Source organism: Hippocampus zosterae, chromosome 6 (genome assembly GCF_025434085.1).
Source record: "Hippocampus zosterae strain Florida chromosome 6, ASM2543408v3, whole genome shotgun sequence".
NCBI classification, from domain to species: Eukaryota; Metazoa; Chordata; class Actinopteri; order Syngnathiformes; family Syngnathidae; genus Hippocampus; species Hippocampus zosterae.
The window spans coordinates 21,361,287-21,378,628 of record NC_067456.1 but is presented as its reverse complement, the minus strand read 5'-3'; the positions used below and the strand labels follow the sequence as shown (position 1 = coordinate 21,378,628).

At 42.9% G+C, this 17,342-nt stretch overlaps 2 protein-coding genes across 6 annotated transcripts in view; one reads left to right on the top strand and one right to left on the bottom strand.

The window, feature by feature from the left end:
• Positions 1–6,174: 6,174 nt before the first annotated feature.
• The window catches only part of LOC127602295 (uncharacterized), a 70,973-nt gene continuing 59,805 nt past the window's right edge, over positions 6,175–17,342 (bottom strand). For 3 of the 5 annotated variants that reach the window (XR_007962739.1, XM_052068372.1, XM_052068368.1), the window contains exon 3: positions 6,175–6,398. Coding sequence is in view for 3 of the 5 variants with exons in the window: in XM_052068372.1 (XP_051924332.1) it covers positions 6,280–6,398 (119 nt within the window). In the remaining 2 variants the exon portion in view is untranslated. Of the gene's footprint in view, positions 6,399–6,484; positions 6,599–17,342 lie in introns of all 5 variants that reach the window. The other 2 variants (XR_007962738.1, XM_052068371.1) reach the window with 2 other exon arrangements.
• The window catches only part of zmat4a (zinc finger, matrin-type 4a), an 80,027-nt gene continuing 79,737 nt past the window's right edge, over positions 17,053–17,342 (top strand). Inside the window, exon 1 of the mRNA XM_052068358.1 lies at positions 17,053–17,216. The gene's annotated coding sequence lies outside the window, so the exon portion shown is untranslated. The remainder of the gene's footprint in view (positions 17,217–17,342) is intronic.

Genomic DNA, 17,342 nt, shown 5'->3' with positions numbered 1-17,342 from the left:
AATGCGTGTGTATTGGGATAGACGCGTGCTGACGGTTATGTATGGACACACCTTAAATTCAAATGAGCCAATCAGCGTATCGTATATGCTGGTGCTTAGTTATGGACACACCTTAAATTCAAATGAGCCAATCAGCGCATCGTATATGCTGACGCTTATGTATGGGCACACCTTCATTTCAGAGGAGCCAATCAGCGCATCGTTATCGCCACATGCCCTCCTCAGACAGGGTCTCCAGTTAGTCAAACATTATACACACAAAGTCGCGCTGCTGCGGTCCTCTGCATTACATCTGTTAGTGCTCACAAAGAATACAACGGATAATTTTAACAAGCGATTGCGGTAATGTCCAAACCGCTGTATAGTCCAAACGTTTATATGTTTGGACTGTATAGTTCAAACATATAAAATGTATAACATAAAAATCACTTGATAATTTTTATTTGATACAATTTGCCGAGGGTCTGGACAGAGAAGACTCCATTAGTGAAATGGAGGAGCTATCTTGGTAAGCCATTTGACAGCCACAGTGTTTAAAATATGGCATCAAGGGTGGGCATCTAAAATGTCCCCTGCAGTGGGCTTCACACGGAACAATTACAAGAAATGTACGGTCCTTTCCATACTTGGTTTTATAACTTCGGGGATGAAGTTTGATCGAGCCAACTAATTTGTCTGGCAAATTAGCTTTAGCATGTCTCGCAGCGTGATTCAACACTTACAACAATTGGAAGCAAATTGTTTTTTGCATTTGGGCGTCTGGTGCCATGATGAATGGCTCTTCTCAAAATGGGGAAGCGCCATTTAGCTATCAAATTAAATGTTTTTTAATCAGTTGGTGTTTTTAATGGTGGCTATGTGCAGCATCAGTTATTGCCTCATTGTCATCAGGCGCCGACAGGTATGGCAGCCTCGGTCACACGCTCCCTAGTATTATCCCTGTTTTTGTCATTTTCATTTGTTTTTGGCGAACCTGAGCGGCTTACTTACACGAGGAAAAAGTTGCTGCGCATTGGGGAGTCTACGCTCGGTCTTTTTTCACCAGCACACGAAAATCCACAAGGTTTTTCGGAGCTAATCGCGAGCGGAGCGGCTGCGCTGTACGCATCATGGAAACGCCGCCGGAGGAGGGGGAAGCGAACCGGCGTGCTCGTCAAGCTCCGGCAGCGTGGATTTCGAACCCCGCTCCCATCGATCCATCTTGCTAATCTACGATCTCTGCCAAACAAGATGGATGAACTTCTTCTCCTCACAAGGACCAACAAAACATTTGCACGTTCTGCTGCGCTCTGCTTCACTGAAACCTGGCTCAGTGACCGCCATCCAGATCCCGCGCTACATCTACCCAGCTTCCGCCTTCACCGAGCCGACCGCGACACGGAGCTATCAGGGAAATCGAAAGGTGGTGGGATTTGCTTCTATATCAACGAAGAATGGTGCACTGATGTTACGAAGCTCGACGCACACTGCAGTCCGGACCTGGAGTCGCTGTCTTTAAACTGCAAGCCATTCTACTCGCCACGTGAGTTCACCTCCTTTTTACTAGTCGGTGTTTACATTGCGCCACAAGCTAACGCTAACACGGCGATACAAACGCTAGCCGAACAAGTAAACAAACTCGAACTAAAATACCCAGAGTCACCCCTGATCATTTTGGGCGATTTTAATAGAGCACATCTTAACCGTGAACTTCCCAGATATAAGCAACACATCGACTGTTTCACCAGAGAAGGCAACATTCCGAAAGTGGTGGAGAATGACAGAGCGAAGATCCTGTGGGACTTCCAGATCCAGACTGACAAGATGGTAATGGCGAACCAACCAGATATCGTGATCGTAGATAAAGGGCAGAGGAAAGCCGTTGTAGTGGATGTAGCGGTCCCAAGTGATGGAAACATCAGGAAGAAGGAACATGAGAAACTCGAGAAATACCAAGGGCGCAGAGAGGAGCTGGAGAGAGCCTGGAAGGTAAAAGTGACAGTCGTGCCTGTGGTGGTCGGAGCACTCGGAGCAGTGACCCCCAAACTAGATGAGTGGCTGCAACAGATCCCGGGAACAACATCGGACATCTCAGTCCAGAAATGTGCAGTGCTGGGAACAGCAAGGATACTGCCGCAGAACCCTCAAGCTTCCTGGCCTCTGGTAGAGGACCCGAGCTGAATGAGGGACGGACACCACCCGAGTTGTGAGATGAGGATTTTATATATATATATATATATATATATATATATATATATATATATATATATATATATATATATATATATATATATATATATATATATATATATATATATATATATATAAGAAGCAAATATTGTCGAAACATATTATCCCAAACATATTTATTGAAAAATATTACATGCTATCAATTTCAAACTCTGGTTAACTTGGTCAGAACTGTTAGGTTTCAGTAACAATGAATAATTGACTTCAGTAGGGGCTAAAGGGCAACCCGACATCACCAAAATCCGCAGGATTGGATTCCAACCACCAAACACAAACACATGCACCACGACTGCAGTTATATAAAGCACACAACTTCGGTCTTCTGCCGTGGTAACCCATTCAAATAATGTGTTTAGAGCAAACATTTTTATTTACATTTGGGGTTATGTTATTATTTGATAGATAACCTAGCATTATACACTGCTCTAAAGTGAAACATGAATGTTTCTGGATTCTTTAAATTTCCCTCCCTATCCTTGATTTAACAATGATTGATCACAGGAAATTATTTAATTCAGAGACAGAGTTAAATATAAAAAAATAAAAATGAAACACATTGTTAGAGTATGTCATTATTTTGTCACATTTAATTAAAGTAGTTGCAGTTTTGTATTCAGGTTTGCACTCTGAACACGTTCCCCAAAATGATATGTGACAATGCAGAATACTGTGGCTTCTTTTTTACTCAGAACTAATAACCATTCATTTCCTGGCTTATTGTGGTCGATATCACTAAGATAAAAGATCAGATATGTGAGAAATTTAGAGAACATGAGACAACCAAAACACAAGCGCATGAATAAATACAGAGATGGGCATTCCGTGCCTTGGACTGACATACACCTAATTTTGAGGATGGAGGATAAGAGGTTTTTAAAAAGGACGGACTAAGCGAGGACGGAAGTGGGTTTTCTTAAGCATATACTGTAGTGTTGTGAGGCAAAACAACAAAGCGAGAATGTAGCCACTGTATTTTCTTAACAGGCTATTTCATATCAAGATTATTTTTATTGGAACACTACCATCAAGTGTATAGTCAGAGAGGAAAACAAAGTGCTCACAGACACCCATTTCACTAACAATAAATCCAGCCGGTTAAGAAAGCAAGCTGTGTTGCTTGTCTCTTGGTATCCGCCCACCATGCTGGATAGGATTTCTAAAAGTAAAATGATTTTGTATTGCAAAATAATAGTGCTGAGTTGCTTATCACTAAGACATAAAAATAAATAAATAAAAAAACAGTTATGTCATTTTGGTTTGATTGATAGCTCGTCTTATCTGTAACAGCCAATCACGGGGTTACCGAAACTAAGGTTTGGTACGGATGCGTATACACAATGAATTCGTCAATGTTTTCATGTGAGAGTCCTGCACATTTTTCAAAATGTTTGCTCTTCCACCGGAGGTACGGAGGTGGTCATGAAAACGATCTTTTGCCTTGTACAAAAACTATTTACAAAGTGCATCAATCCACCAAGATTGGCTATGATACACCGTGGAATTATGGTTAAGGTTTCACAGAGAAATTAGCTGACGTTTTATCATTCTCATCCATGGACGGTGTGCATAGTATGCTCCACTCAAATTCATTTCCTAACGCCTGCACAGGGCTCCATTTTTTGGGACACCCTGAATAACCAAAGGTCACATTTAAACATCAATTAGAGTTTCTGAACAGTCTGAGTGAAGCAGTGCGCTCAGAGCACTATTTCTGAACGCACCCACAATGGGGGAACATGAATTTTGGGGGTCGGCAAGCTGTAGGGCGCTTTGGAAATACACTCTGAGTGCAGAGTGCTGCCCGTTTAGAAACTCAAGAGCATTGTTCAAATGTGCCGTTCCGTTGTTCAGAGTGCACCAAAAACAGAGTGCCAGTGCTTGCTCTAAGTGCTCCAATGGGGGACACGGTGAGGCAGTGCAGCGGGCAGGAAAAGAGTTCAAACACAAACTGCTGATTGGTTTAGAACACTGGCTGCGGGGAGCACGCTCTGCCTCAGAACGGCAGTGCTGAAGATGAAAATGTACTGCCCCGAAGAGTATTTTGAGGTGAATGGACAATTAGGGATTGAAACCACGTGAACGATGTCTCCAAAAGGTGGGCAAAAGCAAGCCAACAGACAGCTACTTCGCTCCTAAACCTGTGTAAACATGGGTGAATTAGTCTGTTTGCCCTCTGGAATGTGCTGGGAGCTAAAAGGAATGAGTCAGAGATCAACAGCCAGACCTGATCATTTACACATTAAGCAGAAATCTGGTTGACCCAAGCTGAATGGCTCTTCAACCCCAAGGAGGAAACAGCAGTGGACTGTGCATGCATCAAAAAACAGCAAAAGCGCAAACCTACTCAGAACATTCATCCATCCATTTTCTGATCCGCTTTATCCTCACAAGGGTCGCATAGGGTGCTGGAAGCTAACCCAGCTGTCTTCAGGCAGTAGGCGAGGGACACCCTGAACCGGTTGGCAGCCAATCGCAGGGCACACAGAGACGAACAACCAACCGCGCTCACACTCTAACCTCGGGACAACTTACGAGTCTTCAATCAGCCTGCCATGCATGTTTTTGGACCCAGGCAGGCATGGGGAGAACATGCAAATTCCACACAGGAAGGCCGCAGTCGGAATTGAACCTTGCTCCTCTGCACTGTGAGGCGGACGTGCTAAACAGTTGTCTACCATGCCGCATATTATTAGCTGGATAAAGCTGGATAAAATTATGCTGGATAAAGCATATAAGCTGGATAATGAAGCTGGACTTAAGCTTTTATTTTTGTGATAGTGTTTCCCAAACACAAAAACCAACAGGATCATGTTAGGCCTTTGTTGAAGAATAAATAAAGCCACTAAAAACGTTTTGGGGGAAAAAAACCAACAACAAAAAACAAATGGAGATGTTGGTGCTCTCGGTGGAGTGCTTGACTGTTGTCTCATTGCTACTTTATGACCAAATAATTAACTCCTTTTTTTCCATCCAAAATGTGCCCATATGAAATGAAGTTTCGTTCAGTGATATTACAAACAATATTTAAAAAATAATAATATATTGCCACCTTCAATGAACTGAACAATTTCTGTAACCCTTTTGACAGAGGGCCAGTGATGCTACATTAGTCGCTGATATGAGCCCATCTCATCGAGCCGGCCACGCTTAGTACAGTCAGACCTTACACAATTCTGGGCATTTAACCAAAGTGCAGCATTGTGTAAAGTCAAATACTTACCTCCAAAAATAATGTGATTTATTCTACAGAATAGATGGTATGAGGTTCACCTCTTTTTGAGCAACTACATAAGAAAATAGCCCAACAGTTTAAGGACAATGTTCCTCAACGTACTGTTGCAAAGCATTTAGGGATTTCATAACCTACGGTCCATAATATCATCAAAAGGTTCAGGTAATCTGGACAAATCACTGCATATAAGGACGAAAACCAACATTGAATACCCGTGACCTTCAATCCCTCAGGCGGCGCTGTGTGAAAAATCGACATCAATGTGAAAACGATATCACCACATGACCTCAGGAACACTTTAGAAAACAATGTCGGTAAATGCAGTTCGGTGCCAAATCCCAAAGTGCAACTTAGAACTCTACTTTGCAAACCAAAAGCCATTTATCAACAACACCCAGAAATGTCGCCGGCTTCTTTGTGCTGATGCAAAGTGGAGAAGTGTTGTTTTGGAAAACTCTGTACATCGTGCGTCTTGGCCAAAGAAGAAAGAACCTTCCGGACTGGTATGGATGCAAAGTTCAAAAGCAAGCGCTAGTGATGTTATGGGGTTGTGATAGTGCTAATGGCATGGCTCGCTTGCACATCTGTGAAGGCAAACATTATGCTAAAAAGTATATACAGGTTTTGGAGAGACATATGCTGGGTTAACTTTGCCCACCAAATGCAGAGTTTCGCTGACCATCACGATAGTAGATCCTTCTTCGAAACAACGAGGAAGATCATCGGCCCGGCTCACAGTGCTCCAATGGCTGTGAAGGCAAAGGACGGCACAATCCTGCAGGAAAAGGAGGATACTCACCAGCGATGGAAGGAGCATTTCATGGAGCCCCTGAACCGTCCGACATGCGCAATAGACGGCTTCCTCGATCCTGTCCCGCAGCTCCCTGTGCAACACTGGATGACGGAGCTGCCGACTCTCCGGGAGATCTCCGGAGCCCTGAGGAGGATGAAGAAGAACAAAGCTGCTGGAGTCGACAACATCCCCGTAGAACTTTTACAAGCTGGGGGTGCACATCTCCTCACCCGCCTCCACACCTTCATCCTTCAATGCTGGGCCGAGGAGATGGTGCCTGGGGAACTGAAGCACTCCGTCTTCGTCACGATATTCAAGAAGGGCGACAAACTCGACTGTGGAAACTATCGTGGAATTTCTCTGCTGTCAACTGCTGGAAAACTCATCTGTCGTTTACTCGCCAACCGACTCACCTGTCTCACTGAGCGGGTTCTTGCGGAGTCCAAGGCGGGCTTCCGTCCAGGAAGGGGAACCGCGGACATGGTGTTCTGCGCCAGACAGCTCCTGGAAAAGTGCCGGGAGCATCTTTTATGATCTGGCCAAAGCGTTTGATTCTGTGCCCCGAGCAGCACTCTGGAAAGTGCTGGAACATCAAGGCTGCCCCCCCAAATTCATATCCCTTAGCCGGATGTTTCACGACGGCATGTAAGGTTGCGTCCTGACTCAGGGCGAAATGACTCCCCCATTCCCGGTTCGGACCGGAGTCACACAGGGCTGCATGGTGGCGCCGACGTTGTTCTGCCTCTACATCGACGCGCTCATCCACCATGTCACCCCTGTCCAGGAGCACTGAATCACTCTACGCTACCAAACTGAAGGGTCGCTCTTCAACCTCAGCTGTTTGAGGAGCAGGCGGGGGGCCATGGTCACGACCGTCATCGAACTCCAGTACGCTGATGACAATGCTGCGGTCTCCAACTACTCCGGGGGCTCCAGATCATCGCGGACGGCTTCGCTGCAACGTACAGGACCTTTGGCCTCTCCGTCAACACCAAAAAGACAAAGACCATCCACCTGAACCATCGTCCACCCCAAATCACCATCGACGACGAACCCATCGAGCAGGTCTCGGCGTTCCCTTACCTGGGCAGCATTATCAAAGAGGACGCCGGCCTCACGGAGGACCTCACTTACCGTATCCAGGCAGCCCACACAGCCTTTGGATGCCCCGGTCGTCGGATCTTCAGGAATCACGCCATTTCCACCATCATGAAGATCATGGTGTACAAGTCTGTCGTCCTCCCGACCCTTCTCTATGGCACTGAATGTTGGACCCTCTCCCGGAGCAACATCAAGAGGCTCGAGAGGTTCCACCAAGGACGACACCGATCTCTCCTCAACGTTTCCTGGGAGGAGAGAGTGACCAATAATGAGATCCTCACCCGGGCTGGCCTCACTAGCATCGAGGCCATGATCACCCTGGCCCGACTGCGGTGGGCCAGCCACGTGCAGCTGATGAGCGACGAACGCCTCCCAAAGCAGCTCCTCTACGCGGAGTTGCTGGAGGGCACCCGTCCCCGCGGTGGCCCGAAAAGATGATTCAAAGACCAGCTAAAGGGTCATCTTCAGCGGTGCCAGATTCCCCCGGCACAGTGGGCTGACCTGGCCGCGGATCGGGCGGCCTGGCGTGGGGCTGTGCGGGGCGGGGTCCGAATCCTCGAGTCTCTACGCGTCGCTGCGGAGAAGGACCGGCGAGTGTGGAGGAAGGAAACTGCCCGGTCCCCCAACCCACTTCTGTCAATCCTGCGGTCGGGGCTTACGGGGAAGACTGGGACTCCACAGTCATCGGAGACACAAGCATGGGGGCCGCATTCCTTGATAACGAGGGCCTTCACCGACCGATTGATCTGCTTGGTGGATGCCAATGTGGTGGTTTCCCTTCCTTTGTCAACTGTGCAGCTTTATTTTTTTGCAATTATTAAACAATACCGTATACATTTCAAATAACTAAGATAGTTTTAAGAAATAGTGTAAAATAATAGTCAATATGAGGGACTAACGCGTATTTCACAGTCCGTCTGACTTTGCCTCTTTGTTCTGGTTTCGCTCCCCTGGAGTGTCTTTTTCTACTGCGGTGCAGCTGAGCGAGAAGAACACAGTTATGAGTTGGCATATCTCTATTTTTTTCATTTTATTTTTTTAAATTCTCATGTTTCTCATCTCTGTTTGTTCCATCTAAATTTCACAGATTGCGCTGTTAAAAAAATGTGAATCTGGAGTGTCAGGAGAACCATTTCAAACGGTACACATCCGTACGCGTCAGGTCTCTACTGAGGTAGGCAGCGATTTCCTTATCACACACTTTGTTAACTACTTTTTCTTTCTGTTTCATTCATTGCTATTGCTCATCATGGCATGCATATGCGTGAGTGTTTGTGTGTGTGTGCATGTTTGGTAACGGGAAGTTTGTTGCTTGTAAAGTGGATTTTCGGTCAAAAAAGATTGGGCACCCTTGCTGTCCAGAGACAATGCGCGGAGACTGTTGACATTGGTCTACAGTCCCTTAGCCAATCAGGATGCAGAACACAATACACAATGCGTAAAAAAACTGCAAAACAGCAAAGCAATGAAAGGTGAACCACGTTATAGAGAGGGTTCACTGTACTCCAGTTTCCTCCCACATTCCAAAAACCTGCATGGCAGATTAATGGAACGCTCTAAATTGTCCCGGGGTATGAGTGCGATTGGTTGACAACCGGTTTGGGGTGTACCCTGCCTACCGTCCGAAGACAGCTGGGATAGGCTCCATCCCGTGTGAGGATAAGCGGATTAGAAAATGGAAAGATAAATCTGCCTGTAAAGAAAAGTGATATATATGAGCATTTGGAATGACAGTAGTTGAACTCTTCAGTGAACAGGTTGCTTGAATGGTGCAATCAGGAGCACCAGCGGTTGGAGTCAGGTATGCATCATCACCAAGTAGGCTGGATCCAGGTGGAGGGGCTAATGCTGGTGTCATGCCCAGATCCCGGGAGGCCCACAAAAATGGCAAATAATTGGCATAACATATTTCCTGCATGCTCATTGAGTACAAACCCTTCAAGTTTAAGATAATCCATCTGATGTCGATGCAAGTTAAGAAATAAAGATTCCAAAGCTATATTATTGAAATGATGAGCAAGATGTTTTAACCTGTTTACTTAGATCTTGGCATATGGCAATTTAAGGATAATCCCACATATGCAGAGCCACAAACTACGATAGAAACATGCAAGATTGAAACTACTGGAGTTTGTTTGTTTTTTGGAAGGTGGGAGGGCGGCTACTGCAAAATGAATTTATCCTATGTATGAGAGTAAAAGACTCAACCCTGGTACAGACATTTCCAACACTTCCTATATTTATCCCATTATTTTCTATGCTCTGGAATCACAATTGCTTGATTCTCTCGTGAGAATCTTCTCTACCCCGAGTACAGAGGCACACGATGACAAAGATTGCATCTCTCATGACATCAAGATGAGGTCCATGTATGCACACCAAGATTATGGAATGGTATCACGTGTTGTCATGCACACACCTGTACCACGAGCATATGAGTCAATACAATGGCCAAAACCAAACGTCCAACTCTGATGAATGAGGGAGAAATAAAAGACGGAAAAATAGCAAGCGTCACAGGGCAATTTATTGTCGTGCAGTGTGCCGAGTGATGTGTTTTGCCCTTGGGGGAGATCCAATCCAGATTGGCTGTTTGGATTGAAGTATCATTTTGCGTATAAAGTGCATAGCTAAAAGGTAGCAGAGCGCTCGACTCAGCGTATACAGTGTTTGCATAACAGCATGAAGTTTCCCACATCCAGCAATGACTCATGCACCCTTCTATGACATTGTATTGTACACAACGCCTACAAGCACAATCTGTGAGGATTATGAATGGATTTAATAGTAGCGGTCATTGATAAAGGAGTGAGCTTCGGAAAATGATGTATTTAAAGTCTACAAGTAGTGCAATTGGATAGATTAGGTAAAAAATTCCCAAAATCGGACACGTATCTGATCCACATATGAAAGTGACCCAGGTCGGATTTGAGAAACTTGCAATTGAGCCGTTTGCATTGTCATAGAATAAATAAATAAATAAACACATAAATAAAATGCAATCTGATTCAGATTTGAGCAAAAAAAATCTATCTGGGTTGCATTTGTCTGCAGTGTGAATCTAGACTTAATGGTCTGCATGCAATCTATGTGTCTATGTTATCACAATTGTTGGAACTTAAGTGGTGTCGTTGGTACGTTATTGGTCAGTTATAACATTATTTATGGTCCGATTACATTTAAAAAAGGGGAAAAGACCGGATGTTGGGGAGTTGTTTCGAATTTTGATGTGGCGTCGATCTGGTTAGGACGCCTTCCTGCTGGTTAGATATTTGGGCAGGCCCACCGGTCAGTGGTCGTGGGTATGACCCACAACTGCATGAAGAGACAATATATTCCGGTTTACCTGGGAGCGTTTTGTCATCCCCCAAAAAAGCTAGCGAGCAGGAAGCCTGTGCTTACCAATTTAACATGATGCTCACATGACTTGACTAGGCATAACCAGAACAAAATAGATGCACGTTTGCTGCACAAAACAATAATTGTTTCAACCAAATTGTTTCGTGGCATGCTAAGGCTCTTACAATATACTGTAGGATTAGTTCTAATTGGATGAAAGATTAAAGGTGAAGTTTACCATTCTTTCTGTGGAAATCTTGCAAAGGAAATTAACCTTGCAGATTTATTTGCGTTCACTTTGCCTGGAGGAAAGGTCAGAATGTAGATGCAGTAAGTACCTTACACAAGTCTGTGTGTGTGTGTGTGTGCGTGTGCAACCCGACTGGTTTATTGCCCTGCTTCCCGCATCAGTGGAAGTCATATTTCACGTGTCGGCATGGGCCATCTTTATTGTTGTCATGCTTTGTCGTGTGCTTTGTGGCAGATGTGCATATTTGCATGCTGGTTGTGTGCAATTCAGCTGATTGTGTTTGTAAATACAAAAATAAATAAATACATAAATAAATCTGAAATGCCAAGAGATGGCTGTAAACATACTGAGCCTGAAAAAGGTGAAAAGTATGCATGTAGAAATATCGGATGCCATCTCATGACTCAACAGAGATTCAGCTGTGAAATGTATCACTGCAGCAATTTCTTGTTTGATGGATATTTTGTGAGCAGATGGTTCATTAAAATTCCAAATAAAATAAATGAAAAAAAAATAATTCACCTACAAATGCACACACACACACACACACACACACACACACACACGCATTTCTTGTCATCTGTAGTATTTGCCAAAAGTCAATACTCTATCATCTGCCAAAACACAAAGTCACTTTTTTTGTTTTGGTTGAAACAGTGAAGTGGTTCATCTGCATTAAATGGCATCCATCTGTTCATTTCTTCATAGTTTGCCCCCAGTTTTTGTTTCGGTGTGAGCTGGTGCCTATCCTAGCTGATTTTGAGGGGAGGCAGTATACACTCTGGGCTGGTCAGAACGCATTACACATTTTTTAAATACTATAGGACCAAAAAAAAACGTAGGTGTTGCCCCTTTTCATAAAGCTAGTCAAGGCTGGCTGTTTCAGCGTGTTACTCTTCTGGAGCTGGAGGAGCGACTGTGTGAAATGCAATATCAGAAAGCATGTTGTTTCGCACCCAAAACTCAAAAACAGGTTGTGTGAAAAGCAATTGATAATGTTTGGTGTTATTTATACATTGCTTTTTGTTATTTTACCCATCACATTGTCACATACAGTGTAGTCTAGATGTGGGAGTTAATTTTGGCCATGTGAAAGCACACATTGTCACTGTCTGCCTTGTTATGTGGGGAAAGGCACAGGCTGATAGATGCCAAGCCTACTTAAGGTTATGTGGTGTCAGTTTGGCAGAAAATGTGTGAAACAAGCACAAAGGGAAAAAGTACAACAAACTCAGAAAAACAAATACTTGTAATTATCCTACCTTGGCATTAGAACTGAAAATGAGCATTTATGCTAAGTCTGGTGCATTTACACCGTTTATTCTTGTGTTGATTCATGTGTACTGTCGCAATAGAATTAATTAATTATTTAAACAAATTATTTAAACCTGAAGTCCGAGACGGATGCTAGACCTTTCTTCTCTGTGCAACAAACAATTTCCAAAACAAACAGAAGGTTGCCTTTTTGAGCTCTTCAGTCCGACATCCACCGTGCTTCTTGGTTGCTCCGGACAATGAAAGACAGATAGACTGATGGTGAGTGCTAGCTCAAACTGATAGAAATGACAAAACAGCTTTGCAGGCAGACCGACATGTATGCTGTGGATCAGCAGGGAGGCTCCCAACAAACAAATTGTGCTCAATTGGAAGCGATAACTGCTGCTGCCTTTTGAAATCAGAATTAACTCTTTGATGCATAACATGGGTCAAAAGTGACCCGGCTGAGTTTTTATTTTCGATATCTTTGCAGCAAATTAATTTCATCATTCAGTATTCAAGGTATTCCTCAATTAACGTGTTTTTGACAATCATTCACTATTATTTTATTTTTTCCTTTCTTACTTTTTGAATAAAAAACATTTTTATATCACTACCCTTCTAATGCACAACATGAGTCTAAAATGACCCGTATTCATTTTATTGTTATTTCGTACGTGGCTGAGTTTTTTTTTTTATGTAACTTTGGAAACATTTAATTTAATCAATTACTCTTCCAACTATGCAGTAAATATTTTGTTTTTGATTACCACTGGTCATTATTTCCACTTTTCCTTTCTTTTGGTATAACTTTTATCTTTCGACCTCAAGGTTACACACATGGTTCAGAGAGACCCACGAGCTCACTCGCTTTAGTGGTGTTTGCTAGTAGTGGGGGGGATGCTGGCAGATTTTTTTCATTGAGGGGTTAGTTATTTAGCGCAGTCGATTGCTTAGTCAAGTAACCAAAATAAATCTGTATGTGTGTGTTTACATATTGATGTGGATCATAAAACATTGTGATGCTTTTGATTGTCTTTATTCAGAGTACTGCTGAACGCAGATTTGCTGTTGAGGAGGTTGTAGCAATGCTGCAGCGAGAACCACATGAGGAAGATGAGGAGACAATTTTTTTCTGATTCAGAATCTGAAATTTATGATGATGATTACCCAGAATATTTGCCACCCGGTCAAGCGAGAATTGTGGGTGTATCTGGAAATCCAGCTTTCCTGGGTGTAGAAGAGTCCTCTCATGATACAGAAGACTCCTCTTATCAATCGTCTGAAGAGAAAACTCAGACTCAGTCCAATTGACTGAGTAAAATATATCCTTTATTTGTCCCGCAATGGGGAAATTACAATCAGACTTCAGAAAGGAAAACACTGGGTAGGGAAAGGGAAAAAAAACACGCTCGAACTATCCTCTTCTGAGGATAATTAAAGTCCAGGATAAAAAAAAGACCCTAGCACATAAATAAGCATATGACAGTTAAAACAAGTCACAAGACATAACATGTAATAAGGGGTAGGATGAATGGGAAGGGGGGGGGGGGGGGCAGAGGGGGGTAACCGCGACGTGGCCGAAATGACCAGCTGCACGGTCCCCGTTGCGCTCTGCATATCGAACCACGTCACGGGGGAAAAAAAGAATCGGAGCGATGAAGACGGTGATAACAAGGATGTGTATGCATGTGTGGTTGTCCAGTTGTATATGTGTATGCGTGTACAGGTCATAGCTGCTTCGTCGAGGTCTGCTCATCATGAAGACAGTCCCAGCTTACCAGTCCATGGCCGAGAAGGAGGGGGGTGATGGTGGGGGCCCTAGATTACATGCGTACTTCCATCCAAAATGGATCTGACTGGAATTAGAATCCCCACACTCATGGCCGAACAAGAAGCCACAAACATCTTGATGGAGATGTCCGGGACCAAAATGGACCAAATTATAAGGACGAAGAACCGCAACAACAAAAGGGAAATAGTGGAGAAACATTGAGGAAGAAGAATTCATGGCCTTTATCGGTTTGACCCTCATTGCAGGTGACTGTGTCACCATAGATGAGTTGTTCGTGCCATTCAGAGGCAGGTGCATGTTCCGCCAGGACATGCCAAGAAAGCCTGCAAAATATGCGCTAAGAATCTTCTAGATGTGTGACGCAAGGGTACCTTATGTAATAGAAGGAACTGTCTTTACAGGGAGACAGTCAAGACCAGAGGTTCAAAGAAACTTAGGAGAGAATGCCATCCAACAATTGTGCAGTGGAATCACAGATAGCTGAATATACAGAAAGTAAGTTTTAGCACAATGATACAATAAATTGTATTTTAATTTTTTAATTTGATTTCTTTATATGCAGAATAGAATAAAATGCATTGCACCCAATTCATAGTTGTTAAACTACTGATAAAGCAAAACTCAATAACCGTGTTCTCTCTTATCAAAGCTGTGTGACAAAATGACAAACACGTTGCAAATATCAAACACAAATGTTTGGTCTCCTTCACTGCTAAAGTCATGACTTGAAGCAAATTATTATTATAGTTTAAGTCATTTCGTCACACTTGGTGAATGGGTCAATTTTGACCCATGTGTGTAAATGTCATGTAATAATATAAAAACTATTTTTGTTTATAAAGTATGAAAGAAAGAATGGAAATAATGATCAGTGGTAATCAAAAACAAGGTATCTAAGGAACTCCGGGAATATCCGATAATAAAATTAATTGATTTCAAAAGATAGAACAGAAAAAATACTCAGCCAGCATGAAATAACATGGAAAATGAATGAGGGGCATTTTTGACCCATGTTGTGCATTAGAAGGGGTAAGGATATGTTGTGTATCAAAGGGTTAATATGTCTCCATACACCCCGAATCGGTTGCCAACCAATCGCAGGGCACACAGAGACGAACAACCATCCACGCTCACACTCACACCTACACAATATATTGCTGCATCTGGGTAATGGTATACAAAAAGGAAACTACAAACGAATTTGAAAAAAAAAGGAATATCTGGAGCTGACACATTTAATTTTTATTATTATTATTAATTATTTGGTGAATGACGAACTGTTGTGATCAAAGAGCAGATCTATGGAAGCAGCAGGAAGGTCTGCATGCTACTGAGTCAGACTTCCAATGGAGTCACTTAGTCAAACTCTAAACTACATGTTCCATCATTTCAAAATGACAAAAAGTCGCCAAACAGCCACCAAGTTTTCAGTTGCAGACAGCTTTTATAAGATAAGATAAGATAAGAAGATAAGATAAGATAAGATAAGATAAGATAAGATAAGATAAGAAAATGTTTATTTGTCTCACAATAGAGAACTTCCCAATTTTATCCATCTTTTTAACCATCGAAACCGCGGGTACATTGCTGAAGGGTGAAGAAAAGACATTTGCACTGACATTTACACATTTTCCATCTCCCTCATCTCCCAGTGCGATTGACCTGGAATTGTGACCTAGTTGGAATAATCAGGAGTGAGAGTGAGAGCGAGATTGTTTTTATTTCTAATTATCATAGCCAATAAATAATACAAGTGTTGCACTGCATCTTTACTGCCTTAACTAATTCTATAGTGCAAGACTTGACACGATTGTGCTCTTTGCTCTTGGATGCAAAAACACACATCCTGACTGTCTACTTCACTCTATTCTGTTTTGAATCTGGTGATGAGGCAACTGTTAATTTGTCTTATCACCAGATTCAAATCCTCAATTTCAACTCCTCACAGCCAGAGATGTCAAACAATGTGAATGTAAATGTAGATGAACTCATACTTAGTGACTATTAGAAGAACTGTTTGCAGGGGACACAACACATTTAAAAAATACATAAATAAAAACTGATGAAATGTGTCCTTTTAGTCACTTGCATTGAAGATAGGCCTAATTGTGCAGGGGTCTGCTAAAGAAACTGTATTGAAAAACTCTTTCCCTGAAGCCTTTAGGTGAGGTGTCACACTCATTTTTGCCATATTTTAGTTACCGTTTCCCTTGGAGGGCTGTTATGACTGAAACCAAAAAAAAAAAAAAAACTCAACAATAATGGTTTATTTAACTGTTGTTTTAGTTACTGCAATGAGGGGCTTGGTGATAAGAAAATGCTTACACTATGTCTCTTATTTATTGCAGATGAAAATGTAACATTTTGGTTGAGATTTTCGCAAGCATCATGCAAGTTGACATGCTTGATTTGCTTCCGCAGGCCACATAAAATGACGTGATGGGCTGGCTCTGGTCCCCACGCCTTGAGTTTGACACCTGTGCCTTATGGGACAGTTTTGATGATTTTTTAAAATTATGTATTTATTTAAACTACCTCAAACATTAGGGCTTATATTGTTTGTGTATGTTTCTTTGTGCCTTTTTTGGAGGGATCTTCCAGTGAAGAGTACCAGTGTACCTCTGCACTGTGAGGTCGACACATTAACCACTCACTCATCGGGCTGCTCTAGAATATTACATTTGTACAAAATAAGCTATGCATGTATTCAGAGAGACTGCCCCCTCCTTGACTGTGAATTGAATTCATATTCAAAAATGTATTGTCCTTGAATTGGAGGTTTCACTACAATACTCAATATAGTTCATCAATTAACAATATTTGGATAATGTTTGTGGTTCACTGTCAGATCAGATGTAGAATGGGGGCACGTAATTGACACAAATATTCCTTTTTTGTAAATTAACCACACATACACATTCATAAAATTAATAATTGTTGGGCCATTTGGCTAAATTTTAACAATCTTTGAAGAGATGCGATAGGCTACTGGCGCGTGTTGATGAAGGGTTGCAGCCAATAGAAGAACAGGTGGGCGGGGGATCGCTACTGTTTGTACTATAATGTAGTACGGCTGCCAGACATAAACGCATCTCCCGCTCACTCTCTTTACCTTCCCGCCGGCTCTAGTTAATGGATTGTATATTTTCCCTTCAAGTACGACATCAGCTGACGGTGGCTCCCGACACGTATCTGTCAGAGTCGCAGCATAGAGTTACAGGTACTGTTTGCACCGCTTTTTTTCCCGATGCCCTCCTTGCCATCGCTCACACGAGGCGTGCAGTGCAGCGAGTCGGACCGGAGGCAGAGCCTACCGCAGCGGAAAAACAAATATGAGTGTCGTGTT